The 26,668-nt window shown below is 36.1% G+C and overlaps 3 protein-coding genes across 5 annotated transcripts in view; 2 read left to right on the forward strand and 1 right to left on the reverse strand.

Annotated features, from left to right (window-relative positions):
• The window catches only part of LOC121871244, a 15,240-nt gene extending 12,009 nt beyond the window's left edge, over positions 1-3,231 (forward strand). Inside the window, exons 6-7 of the mRNA XM_042373452.1 lie at positions 1,731-1,877; positions 2,042-3,231. Coding sequence (XP_042229386.1) covers positions 1,731-1,877; positions 2,042-2,297 — 403 coding nt within the window. The 3' untranslated portion in view covers positions 2,298-3,231. The remainder of the gene's footprint in view (positions 1-1,730; positions 1,878-2,041) is intronic.
• Positions 3,232-3,285: 54 nt separating this feature from the next.
• LOC121871243 (pre-mRNA-processing factor 17-like) lies at positions 3,286-9,716 on the reverse strand. The gene is made up of 3 exons (XM_042373451.1): positions 9,540-9,716; positions 6,148-6,361; positions 3,286-4,734 (listed from the first exon to the last, which is right to left on the reverse strand). Exons 1-3 carry the CDS (start codon positions 9,693-9,695, stop codon positions 3,392-3,394), a joined length of 1,713 nt encoding a protein of 570 aa, XP_042229385.1. The 5' UTR covers positions 9,696-9,716; the 3' UTR covers positions 3,286-3,391.
• Positions 9,717-9,882: 166 nt separating this feature from the next.
• The window catches only part of LOC121871246 (wiskott-Aldrich syndrome protein family member 3-like), a 40,348-nt gene continuing 23,562 nt past the window's right edge, over positions 9,883-26,668 (forward strand). For 2 of the 3 annotated variants that reach the window (XM_042373453.1, XM_042373455.1), the window contains exons 1-4: positions 9,902-9,970; positions 21,688-21,826; positions 25,479-25,668; positions 25,924-26,071. In XM_042373453.1, the coding sequence (XP_042229387.1) occupies positions 25,495-25,668; positions 25,924-26,071 (322 nt within the window). In that variant the 5' untranslated portion in view covers positions 9,902-9,970; positions 21,688-21,826; positions 25,479-25,494. Of the gene's footprint in view, positions 9,971-21,687; positions 21,827-25,478; positions 25,669-25,923; positions 26,072-26,668 lie in introns of all 3 variants that reach the window. The other variant, XM_042373454.1, reaches the window with a different exon arrangement.

Below are 26,668 nucleotides of genomic sequence, written 5' to 3' on the forward strand. Positions count from 1 at the left end.
TCCAAAAGTTTGCCCTCACGGTTTTCTGGACTTGCAGCTTCTTCAATCTTGAGCTGTGACCCCTTGTGGGGCGAGCGTCCGCCAGCTCCAAGTAAGGACACTCAACTGAGTAGTGCCCCCTGAGATGCTTATACACCTCAACTAGGTCCCCCCCTTGCCCGTCTGTAGTATAAGCTAGGCAAGTTCAGGCGCTCCAATCTCTCAGGGTAGCTGAGGTGCCGAAGTGCAGGCACCAGTCTGGTGGCCCTCCTTTGAACATTTTCAACCAACTGACAGTCCCCAGCATATCTCGGGGACCAGATGGGGTGACAGTACTCCAAATGGGGAAGCACTTCACTCCTGAAGATCGTTACGAGGGACGGACCGTCTAGATATCTGAACGACCTTCTTATAAGACCCAATAATTTATTTGCCTGATTTACCTTCTTCTCACAATGGCCCGAGAACTTCAGCTCATTGTCAACATACACACCTAGGTCCTTCTCACACACTGTCTCAACTAGCGCAGTTTCTTCATCCTGTTGGGACATATGATAGCCAGTTCGCTTGGTTCTTGATTTCCAGAAATAACTTGGCGTCATCCGCAAACATTTGTATGGAAGAATGTACAGCGTCAGGCATGTCATTTATGAAACAAACAAACAAACAACAGCGGGCCCAATACACTGCCCTGTGGCACCCTGCTTGTGACTGGTACAGAAGATGATTTCGTGCCATTAACCACTGCATACTGCTTGCGGTCATGCAGAAAGTCTTCTATTCAGGCTAGGACATTAACCCGAATTCCGTACCCTCCCAGTTTGATGTTCAGCATTTCTTGTGGTGCAATGTCAAAAGCCTTGTCAAAATCTGGGTATATATTGTCGATATTACCACCCAGTTCCAGAATATGGGTCCAAATATCCAACCTTGAGCAATTGTGTTAAGCAGGAGCGCCCCGGCATAAAACCGTGTTGGTAATCCTTTACAAGGTTGTTTCGTAGTAGATGTTCCATAGCGGCATCTCTGATAATTAATGCTCGCAAGTACTTTGCATACTATACTGGTCAGGCTCACCGGTCTGTAGTTGTTTGTGGAGTGACGATCGCCCTTCTTGAAGATGGGACTCACAAAAGCCATTTTCCAGTCACTGAGATTTGAAGTTATGAATGAATGCATGCGTATGTTTTACATTAAGCTAGATATGTCTGCTTACAACTGAAACATTCAAAATTCATTGTGAGCAATGTTGAAAGCTTCAACTGTATTTACCTTTAGTAAAATTGTCAAGTGAGTCATTGTGTTAAGAGTCTGCAATAGAGGCGAGAATTATATTCCCTGTCCTGAGAGACGAAACAAGTTTCCATTTGCCACTGAAGTCAGATTATTTTAATTTCCAATCATCAGAGAATCTGATGACTGCATTGAAATTATTGTCAGTTTTGTATTTTAGAAAGTCATCTATCATTGAAAGAAACACGTCACTTCCTTATCGCCCTAAAGTCTAACAGTGAGAGAAGAAACCTCCCTTGTCATTTTTTTATGACGTATGAAATACTATTGCCAGCCTGGTTGCTTGACATCAATTTAATTATTGCATTGCAACTCGAGCACTGATTGGATTGTAAACAGTAGACTTAAAAAATTGACTGACCTATAACACTGATTATCGTAGCCAAATGTACACTGCAAACTAATTAAATGAATATGTATGTCACTATACCAATTATACATTGGTGATCTGTTGGCAGGTGTCAGGGGCATGGCTTGTCAGTGTGCGACAGTGTTGGCGACTTCGTATTCCCTGTGGTTGGACGATCAGCACTCACCAACACCACAGTTACTATCATGCAGGCATTCCCTGACTTGGTCCAACCAGTGTTTTTCAGAAAGTGCAGGTCAGCTTATCTTAATGTTCACTTTATTTTTCAAAGGCATTTAATATACTATATTCCTTTAAAGATGATTGTGTTTCATTAAATCATGTTTTGACGATAGCTTGGTGAATCATCATTTAATGTAAATTATTTTTTAAATGCATCAATTCTCTATTCCCTGTTAGAACACATCAATCACAGTTAGTATACGGGAAATGCATCCAGGAGTACCTCCCGGTTAGTTTCTTTGTGACTCCTTCCTATCCTGGGGCTTTGTTGGCTCAGGACTTCATAATGGTGGAGTCTGGATGCCATGTAGCTGCACATGTGATGCCTCACTACAAGGAGAAGATTCAAGATAAACACCTGCAAGATGATTTCACAGCAGAGGTTCATAAGAATATGGAAAAAATTAGATCGAGTGACCGACGTTTATTTTGACCAGCAAATGATGAGCTGGAAGAAATTAAATGGAAGATGAATATGCTTCTATATAATTTTCTTTATATACTTCCATGCTTGTCGAGTTGGAAGTTTTGCACTTTTCAAGAAGTCATTAGCTACTTATAAGAGAGATCACCGACATGAAATTTTTACTTATGTTAGTACTCAAATAATGGATCATGTACAGGTATGTTTTCAATGAATGATTTTTTCATGTTGCTGTTCATTTTAAGTAAAAAAAAAAAAAAAAAAAAAAAAACTACCAACCCTTTTCAATTTTGTTGCAAAATGGTTACAGTTGCTGATATATCCTGATGTTTAGTAATCAGTACTTATGGTTTATTGCAACCCATTGGCTAGACGATTGTTTACTGAAGGATTGCCCTACCATTTGCCAGTACAGTACACCCGTCTTGTACATGCTGGTAAGTTCGTGATAATGTCCTGACTCCAATACTGGTAATTTTCTCACCATTATATATATTCATGTGATTATTATTCTTACACCTCCCATTTTTTATAGAGTAAACCAAAGGGAACAAAAGCCCTTAAGTAGTTCAAGGGAATATGCAAATACCTGTACTGTATTTTGATAAATATACACCACCTCCACAGTTCGAAGCTTAAAACTTAGCAAATACAGTACACCTAGTTTATTTTCACATCTACCTTATGGTTATCATACAGTACTTGTGTGTACCCTCTTCATATGACAATTTGTTCTCAAACACGTCTTTACTTTGTTTTTAGTTTGCAGTGGTATACGAGTATTTAAAAGCTGAATACACATCAGGACTGTATGTATAGTACTGTAGTACATTCTAGTATGCCTATAAATGGGGTACCAGGAGTAGGATATCCCTGCCATTCAGTGTGCCTTAAACTAACATCCATCTGGGAGGGGGGGGATTTAAAGAAGTAAACAAAGCAACAACAATGAAAAATATATACTGTATATTTGTATAAGAAAATAATAATTGACTGATCATATTTTTTCTTAATGAATTTTATTACAGTATTTTATATACAAAAATCTTACATAAATTGTACAATAACCTTACAGTTAAAAAAATATACTGTATGAGCAAGAGTTAATCCCAGTATTTAATGAGACCATCCCATCCTGCTGTAGCTATCTTACTGGTCTCATGTGGATGCCACAGAATACCAATACACACATCCTCATGAGCTTTCCACTTTTGGTAGAGTTTCGTAGTTTTCCAATCCCAAACATGAGCTTTCCCGTCTGCATCACCAGACACCAAATAAGACATATCAGGGGAGAAATCAAGAGTACAGGCATATCCTGCTACCATGTGTCCTGTAAATATCTTCTTTCGATTCATCTTGAAGCGATCTAAAGCTGAAAATATTACAATTTTATTGTCCATGCTCTGGCATGCTAACCACTTCTTATTGGGGGAAAGAGTGACAGCTGGCATGGAATGCATTGTGGGATCTGCAATGTATTTGAAATCAACGGGTATGTCCCATTCCCACACACGTAAACTCTTGTCATCAGAAGTCGAGACAAATCTTCTGTTTTCATCGATGAATGTGATAGTATTTACAGCTCCTAAATGACGATCATACTCCTGAACTATCTCTTTGGTTCTAATATCCCAACACACAATTTTCTTATCTGATGTGCCAGCTACAAAAAGATTTTGTTTTTCTTCTTCAGGATGGAACTTGACGCAATATGGAATTTTTCGACTGGTAAAGTGGGAGATGCAGTCTCCAGTTTCCGTGTCCCATAATTTGATAAATCGATCATAACCAGCAGAAAGAAACTGTTTTCCTTCATTATCAAAGCAAGCATCTCTCACAGCCTGTTTGTGTCCCATATATGTTCTGATGCAACGGCGGTTGTTGTACACTTCCCATATTTTAATCTTTGTGTCCATAGCGCAAGAGAGCAAGAGGTGTCCTGATCCAGGAAACCACCTGATGGCAGACACGCCTTTGGTGTGACCCTTCCATGTGTGGATTAATTTCTTGGGCATGAAACACTTCTCAGGTGGTTCTGGGGACTTCAAATTCACACCAACATCTTGGGGAATATGTAAAAATGACCGTCCTTGATAATCATAAGCATCCTTTATGTGCAACAGAGATTTCTCATCAATAGGCTTATCATCCGTCTGTTTACCTCGCTTTTGTCGTTTAGCTAATATTTCATCTAGTGCATGTTGCTCTTCTTCAGATGGCTTCATCACAGTCTGTTCATTTTGATACTTTGCCCAAGGGCCTTTAAATCCATCAATATCTGCAGCATCATCATTCTTGTCACGTTTACGCCTAGTAGGTTGCTCTGCTTTGTGCTTAGTTTCAAAAATTGTAAATCCAGACGTTTCACTGGCTGTAGAAACATCCCCGACATATCTCCTCCCATCCTCAGGTTTCCCAGATATTGACGGGTCAATAGCGTAACCTGTAATATGGAAAAAGAACAAAATTAACATTTATATCTTTAAATGCTATTATAATTGAAGAAAAAATGTTCAATAAACGTATAGTATAGTAGTGGTAATGTGCTTTATAATACTACAGCAATTAATCTTAATTATCTGACAGTGTTTTCCACTAAAAATGAGGAATGTAATAATTTTCTCCCCTTGATCATGGGACATCTAACATGTCTCAATAGCCCTCCTTTCACACAAAATATAATTCACAAATTTCTCCTCTCGTCTACCTCTTACAGCTGCTTGAACTTTTATATTTTCTATTCATCAACAAATGAAGCATCATAAAACCAGTGAGCCTCAATAATACCTATATTAAGGACATATAAAATAAAAATGATAGACCAAGCTTAAAATCCATTTTCCTGATTAGAGATGATATACACTTTTGTTTCAACACAAAGGTTAATAAATGCTTAAAAGTTATTTGTATCAACATATATATGTGAGCAGACATTTTCTGTAATGAAATGGACTACAGTAAATCAAACGGAGACAGTGAAGGACTTCAACAATTTGATCAAAGCACATCAGCAGTGTCATTTTTCACATTAAATGAGCTTCTCTTATTTTCATCAACATTTTGAGTGATTCGTCAAATATGGAAAAATTATTTGCTCAATGAGGGTTTTTTTTTTCTAGACAAAAATTATTTTACTTTTAATTAGCCTACAGTGTTTATTTCATGCAACACATCTACATTAACATTTTTATTCTTTCCACAGTGTGTGCTTCTCGTATGAAATGTCTTCACAATGATTTTTGTTATTTCATGTGATGTTTTTTTTTAACTGATATCAATTATGTGTCTTATACTGTACTGTATTTTCTTTATGTACAAATGGAAGACATGAATGAGATATTATTAAACATATACAGTACAATGAGTGTGGCCCATGAAGCTACTGGTGTGGTCCGCCTGCCAAAATAAATGGTCATTGTTATAGATGTCCTACCTACCTTCTTGAAATATCTCATACCATTTAGTTACAAGTTTAGAGGCTTTGGGGTCGAGTACTTACAACAATGTACGTGACAAAGAAGAGAGAGCATTGTTTACCCTATCATGTATCCAGGTGGCACCATCTCTAGTGCACAGGTCATTAGTGAAGGCTGTTGGTGTTTATTACCTACAACACTACCTACATAGGATAATTGTATAACTCACATTATTTTTGCCATCATTTTCACAAATGATGGTGGTGTGGGTCTTTCAAAATTCTACCCTTAGCTATAGTAATCGGTTTTTGGGTCCTTCAGGATAAGGGAACACTGCAGAAGGGATCCCACACCTGTATACTGATAAATGCTGTGAAATGTCCTGCAGGTGTTCTGATAATTATTACCTGGTGTGAATGTGCATCCTCGATTTTACTTACCAAATGTTGTGAAAGTGCGTCTTTGTGATTCAAATTCAAATTCATTAAAGTGTGCAGGTTCTACATGGCCAGCAAGGGTGTTTCTGTCGACTTCTTGGTACTTGGATTCTGGTTTTTGAGGTCCAAGAGTTGGGGCAAACAGCTCCTCATATTTAGGGTTATACTTCAGCTCTTTCTCCAGGGGATCTATATGAAGGCGATCATCAAGTTCTTTCTGTAACATATTGCAAGACTCAATAAAAAATATTTTCCTTGAAAGTGAGGAAAAAATACCTTATAAAAAAAATTCATTACTGAATAAATGTTTCTTTGTTCACTTGGACAATGCCAGTACTATACTGCACAGTGAGTATTAAAAAAAAAAAAACATGGTAAGCTAATTATGGAAAACATAATTTAAACAAATATTAAGATTAAGGACACTATAGGTAATACTCTTATGCAGTAAATTTATAATTAATGCTGATGTATTGAAAAGTACCTTATTCATGATAAAAAAAATCTATTATCTAAAGGAGACACGATTTTACTGCCCAAAGTTCAAAGGAGAATGCTTTCAATGATGCTGGACTGAAAAAGTTTTTACTAACCTGGCCTTCAACAGCGTATAATTTTACTAGAGTAATGTAAGATGTAGCCTGTGTTTAAGATTAATGATTTGTCCTAAAATACTCCTTACTAACCACTGTAATCACAGTGACTCATGTATATTAAGTCAATTGAACTGAAAAGCCCAGGTTCCCAGTGCCTGAAACTCGTGTCTAGAGATCTAATAACAGTAGTTTTAGTTGATTTCTGGTTCAGGAATCTCAGGGTTTATCTATAGTAGACTCTTCACTCCTCTTACACCATTGTGGTGGTGCAGTGTGTTTTATGACGGAACTGAAGTCATCGTACAACATCTCTCGTCGTTCCCAATGTTTATCCAATCTGTTTTTAAGAGTATTTATACTTCTAGCAGTGCCAACTTCATCCACCTAAATATAATAAGTAAATAATTCATATACGTATTAGATTGGCAATTACATCTATACTTGTACCTGTAAATAGACTTGGGAGTCTTTGCCAATAGGTAAGCAAGCACATTCCTAGATTCTATTTTGTTTAGCCCAGACATTAAATAATAAAGCAGGATCAACTACCTTAGGTCCCATCCACTCAGTCATCCCAATGGTAAGAGGTCCTTTGTTGCCCAATGCCATCGGATCTCCCATGGCAACCATGTTTTAGTTGGCATCATCTGCATTGCAGCAGCATCCGCGATCGTTGTTTACATGTCAAGATATGGGTAAAGCTGCAATTTCACGACTAATTGGTTTTGTAACGGAAGAGGTACTGGAAAAGGTTGCAATTTACGAGATATAACTTCTAGTAAACCCAAAATTGCTCTAACCCAATTGGGAGTGAAACTGCAATAACACCAAGATATGAACGATGATCTCATTAGGCATCTTTATAATTTATATTGGATTGAATTCATTCATTTTTTCCAGAGATGTTGTTTGGATGATAGAAAAAAATCGGGTTAACATGTAGATTAATGCTGCCAATTATTCTAGCAAGAACACACTGCTTTTCCACAATAATTTTTGTTGTTAATTGCTAGTGACAGAGTTATCTTTTGGGGAAGTGTTTCTTTTTTTATAATTTACTCCATAATACTGTCGGCAAGCCATGGGAGGAGGAGTGTGTAGTGCGGGGGATATCTGAATCGCATTGCTGTACCATGCTATATAATACATGACCCACCTCTGAAAAAATAGCATTTCCCCAATAGGGGAATACATTACATTAGGTTAAATAAGGATTAGTTAAATACTGACAACATTATATAACCACTCAGAGGGGGGAGGTTGGGTTAAATAAGGAAAACATTAGATTTTTGCTTTTGCCCAGAAAAAAATATCCAATAAAAAAAAAAAGTTGAGATAAGTAGGTCAGGTCAGGTTCTAATGGGTTCACTGCATTTTTGGGTATTGTTGCATTTCCGCACACAACATTCCTACCCCCGAACCTATTATCATATTTGAATAAGACGTTTAATTATAAGATAATTTTCTTCTATTACATTACCGTCGCAAATGTATAATAACGGAGATAGCGAATCCAAAATTTTCTCTATTTTCTAACATTAATCTTCTGCCATTATCGCCTACCTCACCTTCCACACTACATGTCTCCTTCATAAATCAGCATGCGTTCCCGTACACGTCGCGTGGCCAATGAAATGCGTTTTTGGAGGACAAACAATTAAAATGATTTGTGGTTTAATTCTCGGTACAGTATAATTGGCCCAATCAAATTCGAATTTTATTTTGGGTCTCATTTCGAAATTCAAATTCATTTCCGACCATGGAAGTCTGCGATGGGTGTAACATCAATTATATGGAGCTGATTGCGAGCTTTGGGAAAAAAAACGAAGAAACTATAAAAAATTTTCGATCTCATGGTGTTCTCCCGACCTGTGTTGTACTTCATCACTTCTTGAAAGAAGCTGCCCGCCTATACTCCCGTTGAGCGAGAATCAGCGTCAACAACCTGTACTAATCTCAGAATCCAACGACAAACGAGAACCAGGCTAATACGGTAAGAAATAAGTGATTCCATCATATGGTGAGAGTCAGTTAGGTCAGGTCAGGTTTAACTTTCTAGTTTTTTTTTTTGTATTTTTTATTCGCTTAGCCATAATTTTTGTCGGAAAACGCCCCACCAACAAAAACGGTAAAAAAAACCCAGCCAATTTCCGACCAAAATGAAGGTCATAACTGATCTAAGCACACATATATACACTAGAAAAACATATTTTTTTACTTTCTAACAGTTGCGTGCACTTATGCAATTTACCCATTTTTGCTTCGATTTCCGTGTTCAGTATCATGCAAATGGTATATATAAATTTTGGTTCAATTCCATGTTATTTCTGGTGCTGTCTCCTCCACTTTTACCAGAAATTTTCATAAAAAAGGCTAAGAGCTGCCCAATAGTTACAACAGCAACATGATATAATTTGAGCAAGTCTGTCAGCAACCGGTCCGACTAATTACCCAAATGTAGCAAAATGAAGTCAAATAATGGCCCTACATGAATAAATCGGACTGCTAATCACTTCTCGATTATTATTTGGTGTCACAAAGTAAAAAAAAAACTGGTAAACTTAATTTAATCTGAGTTGTGTTAGGTTAGGTACATGCACTTGATCTATTAACTCAGATTAAATTAAGTTTACCAATTTTTTTTTTACTTTGTGACACCAAATACTAGTCGAGAAGTGATTGATAACCCGATTTAATCATGTAGAACCATTATTTGACTACATTTGGGTAATTACTCGGACCCGTCAGCAACTGGTGATTAAGACACAACATAAAATACCAACACCTCCATAACCTCACCGTAGACGTAACTTCGGGTGAAACAACAATCTGTAGATCTTGAGATATCGTATTTCCACTCTCAATTGGTTTTAAATGCTGTACATACTCCTCAACATCACCTAATTCACCATCACTATCACTCCCATAGTCCCTTAGGCTCAGGAGAGACGCCATGTTTACCTTTACTCACCGTCATACAACAACACTATTACTACACAAAAAAATATTAAATTACCTACATTAACCAAACCAATCATTAGATCTAAGATATATATATTTATAATCCAATTTTTGTTTAGTTATTATAGGAAATATATTAAAAGTTTTATGTTTATCTAGAGTTTTAGTGAAGGTTGCTGGCAGACGTTACTCTCCACCCTTGGCAGGTTAGAGGAAGTGTTTATCTTATTTCCTTCAATTGTCTTACTTTAAACACCTTTGTCAATATGGTAAATGATTTTATTGAAACTATAAGATATTTTTTAGGGTATTGGTTCGGTTATTTGGTGTGTTATATTGGTGTATGTGGTATTAAATGAGTGTATATTATGAGGAACTTGAGCGTCAATGAAAACATGACGCCATTTGTGTCTATTTTAATAAGAAAATTGTGTTAATTAAGGCTTCTAAGTTAACGTTAGTGTGATACTCCTTAGGTAGTTAATGAAAGGAGACATCGATAGGTTGTTAAATAGATGAAATAAGTGGAATAAGATGATGGTGATGGTGAATTGTGAGGTGTTTGTTGTGGTGCCAGTTGCCCCTCCCCTCCTGCCCCTCCCTCACTGGGGGAACAATAAACCACCTATGACTCATCCACCTAGTACCCCTTTTTTATATTATTGTCACTTTATACATATGGCTCTTTGGGTTTTTGATGCAGTTAATAAGTAAAGATCTTGCTATATTTGATCACTACAGTTAAACAAGTGTATAATGGTTGAAGATATCTGGAGTGCCAAGGACATGTTTACTTATCCAGGGAAGGAGGACAGGGAGTGGTGTCCATAGGCACTCTCTACATGTGTCAAGTGTTGGAATGTCCACCAACACTTTGTCACTAATATTATATCAATTGTATTTTAATACTTTATTGCTACATTTCAATGAAAATTAATTCTTGCTGGAAGAAATATTGTCACGGTACCAATATTCTTTTTAGCCGTAATTATTAATCGGTTGTCTATGTCTTTTTCCAACAGCTGTTTATGTTTTTATAGTAATTCTGATGATTTTATCTTATTGATAGAGATTTTTGCCGAGTTGAAAGATTTGAACCAGATGCAGGCAGCTAATTTTCAAGATGTGTGTTATGGCCAACGATTTGTAAATGTCTTACTGGACTGTGAGTATGTATGTAGAAGTACCATGAATGCTTAAGAAGTGTGCCATAACCAATGACCAATCACAAGTCAAGTAACGTAAAATAAGCCAATAACATCCCAAAGTTAAAAAATTGTGCAATGAAATATTGTATGAATTGAAAGGGGCATTGTTAGTAACTCCAGGAATTAGGTGGTTGTTTGGTGTTCTAAGGCTCTGTTCATGTATCGTAAAAATATTGATTTTTTTCTCTTAATTTAACAACATTGTGTATGTGAAAGGATGTACCGTAAGTAAACCCTTGCCAGCTTGGACTGATTCAAGGGAAAGGGCAGTCCGACTTAGGTACAAGATCCACGGGCACTTAAGTCTGAGATGGGAGGATGAGTCCGAGTCCAACCTAGGTTCAAGTGTTAAAGGAGTCTGAGATGGAAGGGAAAGGCCACCTTGAGAGATTTAAGTATAGAAAACAATACAAATAACAAAGTAACACATAAGTTATTCATGTACAGCACTGCATACACATCAGAGTCTTGTTGTAATTAATGTGATGCCTTTACATTAAGCTTGGCATAATTAGTGGTTCCTTTTTGCATAACGCCAGCATAATTGTCCCACTTTAAGTTCCGTTTCCAATTTCGGCACCTAAATAATTAAAAAATGAGATGTTGATTATAAGTTGTGTGTCCACATTAGCATTTAATTACCGGGTATGTCAATAATGTCATCCTTTAAGCCAGCCATCTTAGTATGTTCCTGTTAGGAAAGGGTATGGACCATATGAAGAAAATTATGAGGTATGAATCTTAAAAAGCATTTGTCTCACAACCATACAGTATGTACAAATGCCTAAATTCACCTACTTTTTCTTACGGAGTAAATTCAAAGTAATAAGTATTGTAGTATACAGTATTGCACTACAACACAGATTCTAAATGACAGGAGTAATACAGAATTGCATACTGTAGTAATTACCTCATTGCTATAAGCATGTGTAGTTGAACTGTATTTTATTTAACCCTTAATAAGCAACTAAGGATTCCCCATACCCCTCCATATGTGCAGCAATGTAATACTGTACTGGTAACATGAAACTTCCAGAGATGATGGTTGGTGTTTAAGGGTTAATCTTACTCTTCTCACATTGTCACCCCCAGCTGCACAAATAGACTGACATTATCTAATGTTATAATTGTTTGTAAAAGTCCAGCTTTTGATGTACCATATGAGGCGCTAAGCATTAGAAGGGGGTAAGGCGACACCCCAGCGAAAATGCGATGTTTTTAGATGGATAAGGTGTGATTTTGCCTCAGGCCTGGAGCTATGTAGCTGGCTGTGCTCTCAGTCAAAGAAAGCGCCTCCCTCAGACCATACCCCCTGAGGCAGCCAATCACAATGAATTTCCCCTTGCTACATCACAGCTCCTCGGCCAATCTGCGCGCCCAGATGCTGCCACCTTGTTAGTTTTGGTGCGTTGTATAGCATAAGGAGGTTCAGTGTAGTGTACTGCTGTTTTTTTATAACTTTAAGGCGTAACATTGGCGTTATTCGTGTTCCATGGGTGTAAGAAGTGCTGTGCAATATCTGCCCGATATTAGAGCATGACTTGAGTGAGGCCACGCCTTCTGGTGTGGGTTCAGGAGCCTATTATTTCTGAGCATGTGTTTAGTGACGACAGTGCTCACATGGACACCCCAGGAATGCTTGGTGATGGTGATTTTGGTATACAGTACAGTACTCATAATACAAAAAGTGACTGCTATGCATCACAAGACCTTTTTGCAGACTGTGTTCCGGTACAGAGTTATGTGACATGCATTGATGGCAATAATGAAAATGAAAATGATGAAAGTGAGTCTAATGGAACACAGTGACACTAATGTATCACAACAAGAACATACTGACTGTGAGGAGGTAGAAGTGGACACTGACGAGACATGCATTGACCTTGATAGTGATGAAAGTGAGCCTGACCCAACGAATGCTAGTGAAAGTGAGCCCATAACTCAGTCTTATAATGAAACTGAACTGTTGCCAGCATCAATAATTATCAATGAGTTAGTTGATGAAAAATCTGTGTGGCAAGTTTTAGAGAGTACAGAGAAAGACTTTGATCAGTACGTGACTGATTATGACGAGGCCATTAAAGTTATACGTATTCCTCAGGATTTACGTAACTTCTAGTTACAGGTGCTCCCCGACTTACGACGGGGTTAGGGACCCAAATCCAGGTCGTAAGTCCGACATGGTCGTAAGTCCGACATAGATAAAAAAAAAGAAAAAAAAAATTCAATTTTCTTTTTTTTAATTAAAAATCTACAATGAAATACAGTACACTAAACGTAATAAATAATGAGGAATGGATACAGTACAGTAAAAGTAATAAATAATGAGGAATGGATACAGTGTGACTGACCACTTACCTTAAATGTAGTCAGCTGAATGCACACAGGGCCCCCATAATTTTCTATTTTCAGGATACATGGAGACTATAATAATTGGAAGAAGCAGAAGAGGAGACAGGGCTGGGTGGGTCATCAATGTCGCTTTCTTCAGACAGGTTTATATGCTGTGGAAACTTGCTGGTTAAAGGTATTGGATCATCTTGAAGGAGTGAAGAGGCAGCACTGGTGGGGCGTGAGGAGACAGCACTGGGGGACTTCTTGAAATAGATGTCCAATTTAGGCAGCACAGTTTGCTTTTTCTTTTCATTATAAATCTCCCTGTAGCAAGCTAGTGACACTTGGACCATTTTGTCAACTTTGGCATAATGCTCATAATTTTGATCCATGCCATCAAACATTTGCATTCCTTTATTAATTGTAGCAAATGCCTCTGCCATATGTTTCACTGAAAACTTTTTGGGGGGTGCAGGTTGTTCTACATTTTGTCTCTCTTCTTCCTCTGCAATTTTCTGTGCATCTAGTTCAATAAGATCCTCGTTACTGAGCTCTTCTGCTACACTTTCAACCAACTGTCCAACATCTTCACTATCAATTTCTAATTCCAGCTGTTTACCTAACTCCACTATCTTGTTACTAATATCCGAAATAACTTCATTATCATTAACTCCTTTGAAACTGTATGTCCGCTCAGGCATGTGCTTCCACAATAATCCAGTCTCATCCACATTGAATATTTGCTCAGGCAAATAATTCCCTTCCACAATCACTTCATCTAACTCCTCCTTAAAAGCTTTGGCAGCACCAACATTGGCACTAGCTGCCTCTCCACTCACTTTAACATTGTGTAGACTGTAGCGTTTTTTAAATCTATCAAACCACCCATGACTTCCTGTAAAGGTTTGATCACATTCATCTCCTGCCTGCTCCTTCAGGCTTTGGAACAGGCTTCTTGCTTTAGTCTGTATGGTTAGAAGGCTTAAGGGTACACGCTTCTGTATCTGGTCTTCTATCCATATCACCAATAATTTTTCCATATCGTGAATAGGACCTTGTCTTCTCTTTGATATTATAGTTCCCTTTATAGGTGTTGTTCCTTTCACTACTTCACGAATACGTTCCTTGTCCTTCAGAATAGTGGATATAGTCGAGTGTGAGAAACCTAGGTCGCGTGAGATTGTTGCTACTGTTTTTCCATTCTCATGCTGTTATTATCATCTTCATTTTCATCTCAAAAGTAATTTCCTGTCTCCTTTTCTTTGGAACACCACCAGTACTCTCACTTTTACGCTTTCCAGTCATTATAAAATCAATTAAATACGAGAATAACGAAAGTTCACAGCGCGATCAGTATAGGATACGATAGCCAAACACAAACTAAGCGCTCCACTGAGTGAGTGTACCCACGAGACGCGCCACCCTCTCGCCCGGGACAGAAACGCTTTGGTATAGAAAATGCGCGCGTCATTTGAAAATATTTTTGGTCACAACAGTCGCAGTCGTATGTCCCGACGGATGTACGGTCAGAGCAGGTCGTAAGTACCAATGGACTTAAGTCCATGTGGTCGAAAGTCGGGGACTACCTGTACTACGATCTTCTGGGATAATAAAACAAAGGAGCTGAACAAAGTACAGTAAGATTTTAATACTATTATCATAATACTGTTTTTACCAAAGATTATGCAAACTTTCTTCCCCTTTGTATTCGTTTGTTAATTACTTTGGGGGGGGGATAAGTGCAGTGGTGTTTCCTTATTATTACACACTATTATACTTAGCAATATTATAAATCTTTGGCTAATAATAGGGACAGAAAGATAAATACCGATAGGCAAATGAGTTTTTTATTATTATTTAAATTTTTTGGAGTGGGTGTAAGACGAGTGCTGTTTTTGGTGATCAATAACTTGTTTTATAGTATTAGTTCACAATAATAAAAAAATTTTGCAGAAAAACGCGATTATTGTTGGTTTGAAGATCAAACAACTGTACATCACGGGTAGTTATTCTCATTCAACTCACGATAAAATAATAACTATTCACAGTACTAACTTCCAGTTTTCACAGTTTGCTAGGAGAGGGATTGAGCTAGAACCCTCTAGCTTAAAAAACAACAAAGTTGTGGTTTTTTTAACTTAAAAAAACTTTAAACGCGTTTTTCTCAGCTTGTTTAATTTGGCTCTTCACTCCCTTCTGAAGCGGAGCGCCTCATATGTACAGTACGTGGAGTATGTTTTCAAAAACTAAATAAATAGATATATAATTGAACTCTGCCATTCTTTTATTTTAAATAGAAGCTTTTGGGATACCTTTGTATTTTAGTGCATAGAATACAAATTTAAGTAATTGGAAGGAAAAAATTTCTTTGAATATCATTTATAAGCTGACGACAAGATTTAGCTAATTCTAATCAACCCATTAACCTAACAATGCTGTAGTGGTTTTGATAAATTTAAGTTTGGTTCATGTAGTTCACTTCCAAAGTGTTTTTTGGACTCTTTGGTTCTCCATTAAGGTTAAAGCCCTGAAGAATGGCTTGTAAACTGAAATGTATAAATTGAAGTTATTTATTTATTTTTTTTACAATGATTAACCCACTTGGGTACAGTTCTCCGACCTACATCAGGGCCTAGGGGACGAAAAAAATTATAATAGAAAAATAATAATACAAGAAAAAAAAATTATATTACAGGTTGACAATCCCTTATCCGAAATCCTTGGGGCCAGATGTGTCGGATTTCGGAATTTTTCGGATTTCATAATGGTTAGGTTATTTTTATTAGCATTTTTTTTTATTATTATTTATTTATTTATTTTTTAACAGGGCACAGGTCACTGACCCACATTGGGGCCTTGGGGGCGAAAATGTAATAATAATAATAATTCATAGGTCTAGGTCGTGTTTCTTACTTTTGATCTTTTTTAATTTTTTTATTTCTTTATTATTACTGTATTATTTTTATTATTACTTTTTATTATTATTATTACTATTAATGTTGTTGTTATTAGCCCGGGTGGGCTAATCCCTGTTAAAAAAAATAAAATAAAAATAAATACTGCAATAAAAATTCAATACAAAATAAAGGTATGTGATGGTCCACGAAAAAACTTTCGGTTTTCAGAGGTTTTCGAAATTTCGGGCAAGGGATTATCAACCTGTAATAAAATGAACCATAAATAAATAAATAAATAAATAAAATTTAAATAAAACAGTTCGGGAGTGAGAAACAATATACAGTTCTGTACAGGCAGTTTCCAGGTTACTTACAAGATCCATTACTACGGGCGTTCTCAAGTCGAAAATGTACTGACGTCAAAACACATACCCTATGTGCATTCTGTTTAAAATGCCATTATATCATATCATATGAGTCCTTATATACTACAGTGATCCCTATGTTCTGCATACTGTCCCTTCCCAGCCAGGAGTGAGATAAAAGTAAATGGAACCCTTTTATAATTTGAAGTACGTATACCTCTAGTTTTGTCTCACCTGGCAATCAGTGAAACATTTAGCTACGAGAATTACAGTAGGTACTGTACATTTCTACAGGGTAGTTGAAGAAATAGATAAATACCGGTAGTACCATGTTAGTTATTGGAAGAATAGAAGATAAAAAAATGAGTTTAGAGCCTCAAGTAGCATTATACAGAGTTATGATATTGTAGTTGACAAAGTTCAGCAGTATGACAAAGGCTAGTGATTGTTTCCAAATTAGGAATTGTTTGAATGACTGAAGGTTTATCACTACGTGCTATCAAGATAAAATGAATATTGATTGCAGACAGTTATCAACACCAGATATATGTCTCAAGTATAACACAAAACAATAATTGAAATGAAGCATTACTTTTCAGTAGACACACTGATAGTCTTACAGCTTATATGTGTTCATAAAAAAAAATGTGTTGAAGTGATAACTCAGTACAAGTACAGTACAGTATGTCGTCAACCCTAATCTTGCTGCTTATCACAGTATGTTTCCTATAAGAGGTGGTCCTGTGGTTGTAATCGTTCTTGGTGTTCGGTTGTAAAGGAGTAATGTCTGTACATACTGTATTTTGTTAGCATATGTGTTTGTGTTTTTTAGGGAATTTGTTTTTAGGGCTATGAAGAGATTTGAAGTAAAAGTTTATCAATTAAATCTGATTATTGGGAAGATTCTAGTGTTCATTTGTTTTACAGTGAAGTATGTGACACTTGTATTGTGCAATACGTACTATATTTTGAAACACTGCGTGTGGGCGTGCGCGCGCAATTAAATCATTTGAGTTGTACAGTTATGTACTGGTACCACATAAGAAATTTGTGATCATATTGGTGTGGATTTGAGGAGCGTGTTTTTTTTTTTATATACATATACAATGGCTACCCATTAATAGATACATAGATAGGAAAACACTTGTGGACATTTATTCTCTAATCTACTGCGTGTGCCTTGATCTGATGGCCTTGTATGTACTGGTTACTTTACAAGGGAACATTCTCTCTTATCTATGGTGATAACTCCACAATGGGTTGTGTCCTACCAAGTTATTGGATCATTGAGAAGTTGGAAGGCTAAATTCTTAAAGTTTTTAGTTTGTTTTTTGTTTTATATAAATGAAAAATGTAAAGGTTGGGGAGACATATCTTTTGGTTGTTCATTTAGTCACGTAGTAGGCAGCTACCAAACAGGGAGGTATTACCGCCTGGGAAGATATTGGAAGCATAATGTATTGTCTAATGGTAGACCCTGCTGCCATATGGCATCACAAAAATTGTGACCAAGTCCCAGGTTGCTGATCTGACTTTCTGCCTCATTTACACACAATTCCAGGGTCTCAATTGTTTCTCATACTTTTACAATACAACACATACTGTATATCGTTTATCACTATTTATTTTTATTTTTTGTATTTCTTTATGGTTCTTTGTTATTATTTTTGTATTTTCTGTAAAATTTATGATGATTTTTTAAATTTATTATTATTAATATCATTATTACATTTTCGTCCCCCAGGCCCTGATGTGGGTCAGTGACCTGTGCCCTGGTGGGCTAATCCCTGTAAAAAAAAAAAAAATTACAGTACAGTACTGTACTGTATACAGTAGTTCCGTACTGTATCAGTTTAAAAAAAATAATGTTATAGTCTTACTTGGATATTATTAGTTATGCTCTCATATTATGGTATTGTAGGAACATATGATATAGATCTCAATTTTATAATATAGGTCTGGGTTATGCTTTCTTGTGAGTGACCCATTAACTGTGATAGATTTTATGCTTAAGTTATTACAGTACTGTACAGTAGTTAAAATTTTCAGGTGTGGACTAAAGGGATTTCTGTTTAGTGCCCACACACTTACCATCAGCTTAAAACTGTAGAATATTTGGGTAGTGTCTTATGTAAAATTCATAACTATTTGGTAATAGACACATGCATAGGAAACTCTTCCCTTCTAGTCTTGTTGGATCTCTGTGCAGCTTTGGTCGCCTGGTGTCCGTGAGAATGCACTCTCACTGCTTGAGTCTTATTTGTCAAAGTGATCTTGATGTGTAATGGTTGTTGGAACCATTTAAGACCCAGTACCTTTGAAGTTTGGAGTCCCACAGGGAACAGTTTTTGGACCATTTCTGTTTACAGTTTATACCAGTAGTCTTACATCTCTGCTGGATGCTCATGGTATTGCCTACCATTTCTATGCCGATGATACACAGTTTTATGTGAAAATAATAAATGTTGAGGATATTGATGAGATAATGAATTCCTTGATGTCTGATATTAAGATAAAGATGACTAGGAGAAAACTTCAAGTTGAACGACGGCAAAGCCATGATTATTGTTATCCAAGGAAATAGAAGGGGAGACGACACAGGTGATTTTAGCTGTTTAAATTTTTGGGAAGTGCAGCTCGGTCCTGTTAAATCTGCTCTTAACCTTGGAGTGTACTTTGACTCAAAACTGAATTTTAAAGAACATATAAATTCAGTTGTTAAGAGTTGCAACTTTTTAAAATCTATATGTTGTTAGACAGTGTTTGGATAGTGTGTCTTGTGACACTATTACATTCATTTATTTGGTCTTGGGTTGACTATTGTAACTCATTATGGGTCTGCCTACCTAATTATCTACTGAAGAAAGATCAAACCGTGTTGAACAGGATTGCCAGGCTTATTTTGCACTCCCCAAAGGACTCTCACTGCCCCATTCTTGATCACATTACTGTATATTGATTTCCAATTAAAGTTGGTTAGAGTTCAAACTCTATCTAGTGACTTTTTAAGACGCTAATGTTTGTTGGCCCTAAGTATTTGGCCAACCTACTAATTCCACTGACTACACATTCTGAAATGATTTTGCATCATAGTGATGATCTTTCATGCCTTGAGGAGCCTAGAGCAGTATGGGAATGTTCTTTTGCTGCTCAATCCTTTTCCTATACATCACCTAGATTGTGCAGTTGGTTGTCTGCATCCATGAAGCAGCTTACTTTTGTGGGGGCCTTTATGAAACATCCTAAGATACTTTTTTTTTAAAGCTTATGATCCTGAATTGGGTGATGGAGAATTACAAGTGTTTAGGAAATACTGTATTTAAACGTAGGGTATATGTATGATAGAAGTCAAACTCACTTTTTGTGTTCTTTAATTGTAATGTAGAACAGTATTTCTTTTTATTTTAAAATCTTTGACTTTGTAGTGTTTTGAGCGCTAGTGAATTCTTTAAAAGAACTGGCACTTTTGAGAAACAAAAGACCAGCTGCTATTAGTATTAGGTTGAATTTTAATAATTTTTTGTAATTTATTACTGTGAGGTTATACTCGTACAATACATATGAATAATAATGACTTAAAAATGGGTTGATTAATTTGGGGATATATAATTCAATCAACTTGTGTCTAGCGTCAATTCTGGCTGGAGAGAGATTTAAGAGTTATTTTAATCAACGTACATTAAAATAATTGTAGCTGAACAGGTTTTTGTCATTTAAATACAGTGATAACTGTATCTTGGGTATGTTTGGTATCTTCTATTACTGTTCTGCAGTTAGTGGGTTAATGAAAAATTTACAATCTTATCTTTTGACATCGTTGGAGTTTTCCAAATATGATAACAATTTGTCATACGAGAGCTATATTTTGATAGTAAATTGATGTAATGAAACACTCCAACTGTGAGTGGCTGGGTGTAGTGAGGTGGGGAGACTAAGCTCTACATCCTGATTACTCTCTTGCCTGGCTCATGTGGTTGCCACACCCCACCTGAATAACAATCATTGTGTCTTAGACTTATCGTCACATCACCTGAATGACTAAATAGTAGGTAGTGGCACTGCTCTCTGGTTGGTGCAGTCTGAAAAGGTACACTTGTTTCTGAAAAACTATGGACATTGTAACTGAATTGTAGAAACCTGAGTTGCCAGGTTTGCCTTTTGTGGTGGTGGGGAGTGCTTCCTCTGACAGTCTTGCTGCTACTTCCACTTGGGAAGGAAGTAGTTGAGGCATAGTTGTGTGTGTGTTTTTTTTTTTATGTAAGTTCTGGGTTTTTATCAGCTTTTGCAACATTGTTCTTCATATTTTATTGCTGAAAAATATTATGCAGTATAATTTATCAGTAAACTTCTGATTCTTACATAGTTTTTTTGGCTCACATTTTGTATTCTATTACTTGAATGTTTTTTTTTTTTTTTTATAATTGCTTAATGTAATTTAGTTCAAGTTAGATTCATAGACACAGGCAGCAAACAACGTTATATGAGGAGGTCGTTGTTGTGAAAGGAATTATTTCATAAAGTTTAATGCTGTGAAAAATATTCAAGTCCCAGGCAATGTCTCTGTAAAAGTTTGTTACATTCCATCCAAGATATTGCTTATTTTAGTGGTTTTGGGTAATGAGATGAGTGAAGAGTGGCTTTATTATGAATGCTGTACATGTAGTCTTGCCATGACTTAATATTAACAGGGTTTCATCTCGGATTTTGGGGTCACTAGTTACTTTTGTAGAATGTTTAATATGTTTTCTATTTTTCCCCCATAGTGTGTTTTAAATTAAGTATGCTTAGTATTGTATGATGAAGTGCATACTGTACAGTATTGGAATTTGGTTAATAAGAATTAGCCTGAGAAAATATTTTGGAAGTGATTAAATATTATTATTGAAGATAAATTAAAGAGAAAAATATTTATTCTGTCTTCATGTTATATTTATTTTCAGAAATTAAAAGGAAACCACAAACAGATTTACTGTCAGTTCTGTGGAGTTATTTACCTTTGATGAAAACTGTGACTAATACCACTCTTGTGTACACCTATATTACTTTTCTACCATGATATTATAGTAACAAGGAAGCTGGGAGTATATATAAGCTGATGACATACAACTTCTCATAACCTTTTTGGAAATGCAAGTAAAAAAATTTTATGATTGCTTTAACACACTGTAACTTTTTATTTCAGAGAGAATGCATACTCAGGTGAAAAGAGAGGTTTGGTCGTAGACTCTCCAAATATAAGTAAGGCGCATGCCACCGAGGTATAAAAGTGGCGGCCAAACAGGAAGAGTTTGGCCACACAAGATTCACTACTGTAGCCATAGGTAAATATTTTTCAAGTTTCAGAAGTACAGTAATTATATTGACTTTTGCCATAGATAATGAGGAATGGTGCATATGGTTTGAAAAAGAAAATTATCAATTATATTTTATTTGATCAATTATATTTTATTTTGATGAATAAGTAATGATGAAACTTGAGATCTGTAAGTTTGTGTGTTTGTTGAAATTTCTTGTACTACCTGTACCGTATATTAGTATTTGTATCTATTTTTTTATTGATTTATATACTTTTGTTTGTAAAGCATAGAGATGTAGTGACATATTACATGTGGATTGTCATTGCTAATTCAGTAAGCCTGACTAGTGGAAAGATGTACAATCTGTACATTTGGCTAGGTTAGTATGTGTGGTAGCTTCTGGATACAGTAATCTTAAACCTCAATTATTTAACATGATTTAATGAGGATATGAAAAGTAGAATATTGTAAAGAAAGCTGATGTATTTTGCAGGATTTTTTAAGCAATATATTTTCCTACCCATATTTTCAATTTCTTCAATACTGTACGTATTTCATTCAGTTGGTTAGAGAAATAATTGTCACGTTTTTCTCTACAAACCTTCTGTCATACTGTACAGTACAGATATTAGGGCTACTGGTACTGAATTTTCAATCATAATGTTCTTCCTGAGATGTGAACAAGCATATGTAAATATGTTGTCCAAAAAAGCATGAGACATTGTGTTCTTGATATATAACATAGTATGGCCACTCATTTTTATACTTATTTTTTGTTGACATTTCTCAATATGTATTGCAGCCTTTATGATGCCCCCAGGGATATACTGTACACCCTGTTATGGCTCGGCCTTCTGGTGGCTTATATCTGGAAATTGTTTAGTCAACAGGATGTTTGTGCCAAGCTGGTATTGGTATAATTAGCAGATAATATACAGTAAAGCTGTATTTAGTTGCCTTTGATGTTTTTGATGAGAAAGTGCAAGAAAGTATACACAATACAGTGAGTTCTGCTATAACGCGAATTTGCTCTAACGCGATTTATGAATTAGGAACGATATTTGTATAACGTAAATGCTTGTTTGCTATAACGCGATTTTTGCTTACTATTTCTCCAATTTTGTGGTAGTGGGGTATGCTATAACGAATCTAATTGGTTCTAGAACCTTGTTCGTTATAGCATTCGTTTGTTATAGGATTAATCCGTTCCAGGCCCCCAAATACAACCACTTAACACTGAAAAATATAATATAAAATTGTAAAAATTGTAAAAAAGTGCATAGATATGCATCTAAACCCCTGAAATAAAGAATATCATTAATATTTGTAATAATAAAACAATAAATTAGAAAAAAAAATTAAATTATGTTCGTTGTAGGAGTTTCGTTCGTTATAGCATTCTCAATTTTATAGGTAAAACCGTTCGTTATAGGAATATTCATAGTAGGATCCGTTCGTTATAGCATACCCCACTGTATTAACTGTGAATATAGTAAAGAATAATATCAACAAGAAGCGTTCTGGTGATAGAATTCCCGGTGATGATCGTAAAAGAAAGGATATAACACTTGAAGAGAAGCTCGATTTTATCAACCTCAAAATCACCCTTCTCCCCCATCAAGTAAAGTGTTACATTTACTGTATGATTTCATTATTAGATATGAATGTAACATTTATTTAGACTGTGCTATCCTTTGTGTTAGGCTAACTACTAAATTTTTTCGATTTCGAGTAATCTGCACCTAACCCTATTTTCTCCATAAGCCCTGTTATTTCTATTATGCGGTTTTCTAAAACACGATATTTTACAAGAACACAATTATCGCGTTATAGCAGAACTACCTGTACTCTTATCATTGGAATTGGAAGATTTTATTATACAGAATTGATTCCTTGGGGAGTTTTATGTTATAAAATGTTTTCTCTGGTTTTGCTTAGATTTACACAATACACATGGAGTACCAAATTTATTACAATATTCTTCATTACGTACCTTTTATAGACTTAGTTTGATTAGTTCCTCATTTTAGGTTTCTAATATGAAGTTTTGTAAAGTAAATTATTTCCATGTATTAAGAGCTTATTGGTAATAAAATATCTATATTTCTGTACTGAATTTAACTTTATGTTAACTTATAAAACATTGTTAAATTTTGAATTGAACCATCACTGCCCACACACACTATGAGTAGTCCAATGAATTAGTTACTTGTTAGTCATAAGGTAGGAGCACGGCTGTTGAGTGGACACAGTGCTTGCCTCCTGTTCCAGGGGTCGGTGGTTCGATACCCAGGTGCTCCCAATTTACCGAGCTATAAATTGGTACCTAAGTTTTCAACTCGGGGAAGTTAATGTGGTCGAGTGTAGTACAGTAGAAAGTTGATATAACATGAGATACGTTCCAAGAAAGTCGCTTTATACCAAATTCTTCGCCCTAAATCGAAGTGTTGTTTAAATGGAATAATTTAGTTTGGTACTTAAGAGAAACTCAAAATACTAAAATGACTGAGGGTCTACCCAGATGCACCTCAGCCCATCTCCTAGAATAAACAACATTGCTTTTTGTAGTATTATGTTAAAACAAACACTCGTAAATCAACACAGCTAAAATTAAGGGATGCTAAATGGTCTGTTTATTGGCTGGGAAGATGGGGGGGGAGGAGGGAGGGGAGGTGATATGTTTGACAGTTGGTACCAAGGTTTAGTGCTTATTTATTTATCTGTCCTTAAGAGTGACTTCAAGTTTTTCTCCTATAAAATGTCACTGAACTGACATGGGAGAATATAATTAACATTGCTGGAATTCTTATAAGATAGTGATTAATTTGAATATAAACATGCTATAGCTCACATTAGACATACAAATTTTAGTTCTAATTTAAGAATTTTATTACAAAGAGCAAAATTTGTTATCTATTGCGCAAAATATATGACGTTTATATTCAAATTATTCGCCTTTTTGCAAGGATTCCAGCAAAACAAATTATGTTCTCCTAACCTTAGTCTGTGACATTATATAAGATAAAAACACCAAATCCTGGCTGGGAAGATTGGGGGGAGGGAGGGGAGGGAAGTGACATGTTTGACAGTTTGTACCAAAGGTCTAGTGAAGTATTTATTTGTTTATTTATGTCCTTTAGCTTGAGTTTAAGTTTTTTGCTTCTAAGATGTCACAGAAGTGACCGGGGAGAATATAATTTACATTGCTGGAATTCTTATAAGATAGTGATTAATTTGAATATAAACATGCTATAGTTTGCACTAGACAAAAGTTTTAGTAATCATTTAGTACATTATTTTGAGTACATGTACAGTACAGCTTTGCCCTTAGGACAGTGTAGCGTGGCCAGAGAAACATTAGGCGCAAAATTTTAAATATGATGCACCAGATTGACTCGCGCAAAATAGGTAAGATTCGCTTTAAATTAAAACATTGTGGGTGTCACTTTATTAAATCAACAATCTTAAATTGAATCGCTTTAAATCGACGTTCTACTGTACCGGCCATGCTGCCTCCTTGTGTACTGAAGGCTTAGTGTACAGTGCTGTATCCACACTGTCCCTGTGTGGAGCCCACTTATCAGTCATCAAGTGAATATGTTTGCTCTGCATTGTTTGATTTTAGATATTAATTAAATATTAATGCTTGATCCTTTGAATGGTTACATCTTGACAGGGCTGAAACCTAGAAGATGCCACTTCTAAAACGGGTGGTGTCACCCGTGCATGTGTCACGGGTGCCCTTGGTGGAGGAGTGGGTCACTGATGATAATGGTCGGGTCTACTCTGCACTACTGCCAGCTACATACCAACCACAAGACCTAGAGGCATTCACCAACCTCACCCTTGCCAATCTAATTACTCAAGTAAGAAGCAGTATTTGTTTACCTTTAAAGAATGCTGCATTTCATTTGTTGTCAACTGTCACACTGAAGGCAACCAGCGAGGGATGTGAAACTAGTATTAAAAATGCTTTGATAGTTTTGTCCCAAACTAAGTTTAGATGAAAATTAGGTGACCGTGCCACAGTTTAATTTCTATTAAGAACCTTTATATTAAACTACCTCTGTCATGATTCAAGACTGCTGAAATTTGTTAACATCTTTAAAAACATTTTTCAGTTATCATCACTTTCTCGGCATGCAGAGGATTTGTTTGGTGAAATGATTGCCGAGTCCACATCCATCTTGAATCGTACTGTATCATTGCAAGGCAGAGTTGACAAACTCTCAGTCAAGGTCAAGAATTTGGATAGCAATGTAGAAGAAGGTAAAGATTTCTCTTTTTTTCTGAAAATTTATTAACTCTTTCTAGAATATAAATTTTTGCACATACAGTACTAGATAGAGGTATAGATAAAAGAGAGAGAGTTGCTAAAACAGGGTTAATGTCACTTTTGCTAACAGACTGGCAATACCATATGCAGCCACAATTTTTCTAGATACAGCAACAACCTGGTTGATAAACATTTGAGTTACGACACTTTTATGTTGCAAACAAGCCTTTCAGAACCTAACCGGCTGTCTCCGAACATTCCTCTAGAGTCTAGATTTATGAACAATAGTTACTTTCATTCTAATGGAAACAAATGTAAATGAAGCAGAAAAGAAAAAAAATGATTTCTGTGAATACCATTACATGTGCAGTAATCCCGTGTTTTTCGCGGGAATTACGTTCCTGAAACCCCTGCGAAAAGCCAAAACCGCGAATACTCTTTTAGGAATCACTGTACCTGTGGCCACCAAACAGCTCAGGTAAGTCATGCACTTAACCATGCCATGCTCTCCACTCATGGCCCAGTGGTCACACTGATGCACTGTACTGGCACTTAGTAACATCATTATTTGAAACTAATCATATTGTAGT

This window comes from Homarus americanus, unplaced genomic scaffold (assembly GCF_018991925.1).
Source record: "Homarus americanus isolate GMGI-L3 unplaced genomic scaffold, GMGI_Hamer_2.0 scaffold40565, whole genome shotgun sequence".
NCBI classification, from domain to species: domain Eukaryota; kingdom Metazoa; phylum Arthropoda; class Malacostraca; order Decapoda; family Nephropidae; genus Homarus; species Homarus americanus.

Coding starts and splice junctions, on each gene's coding strand:
- LOC121871243 (XM_042373451.1), bottom strand. CDS start 9,695: ATGGCGTCTCTCCTGAGCCTAAGGGACTATGGGAGTGATAGTGATGGT. Junction 6,362..9,539: donor CACCCGAAGTTACGTCTACG/GTGAGGTTATGG, acceptor AATATGTTACAG/AAAGAACTTGATGATCGCCT. Junction 4,735..6,147: donor ACGCACTTTCACAACATTTG/GTAAGTAAAATC, acceptor TCCATATTACAG/GTTACGCTATTGACCCGTCA.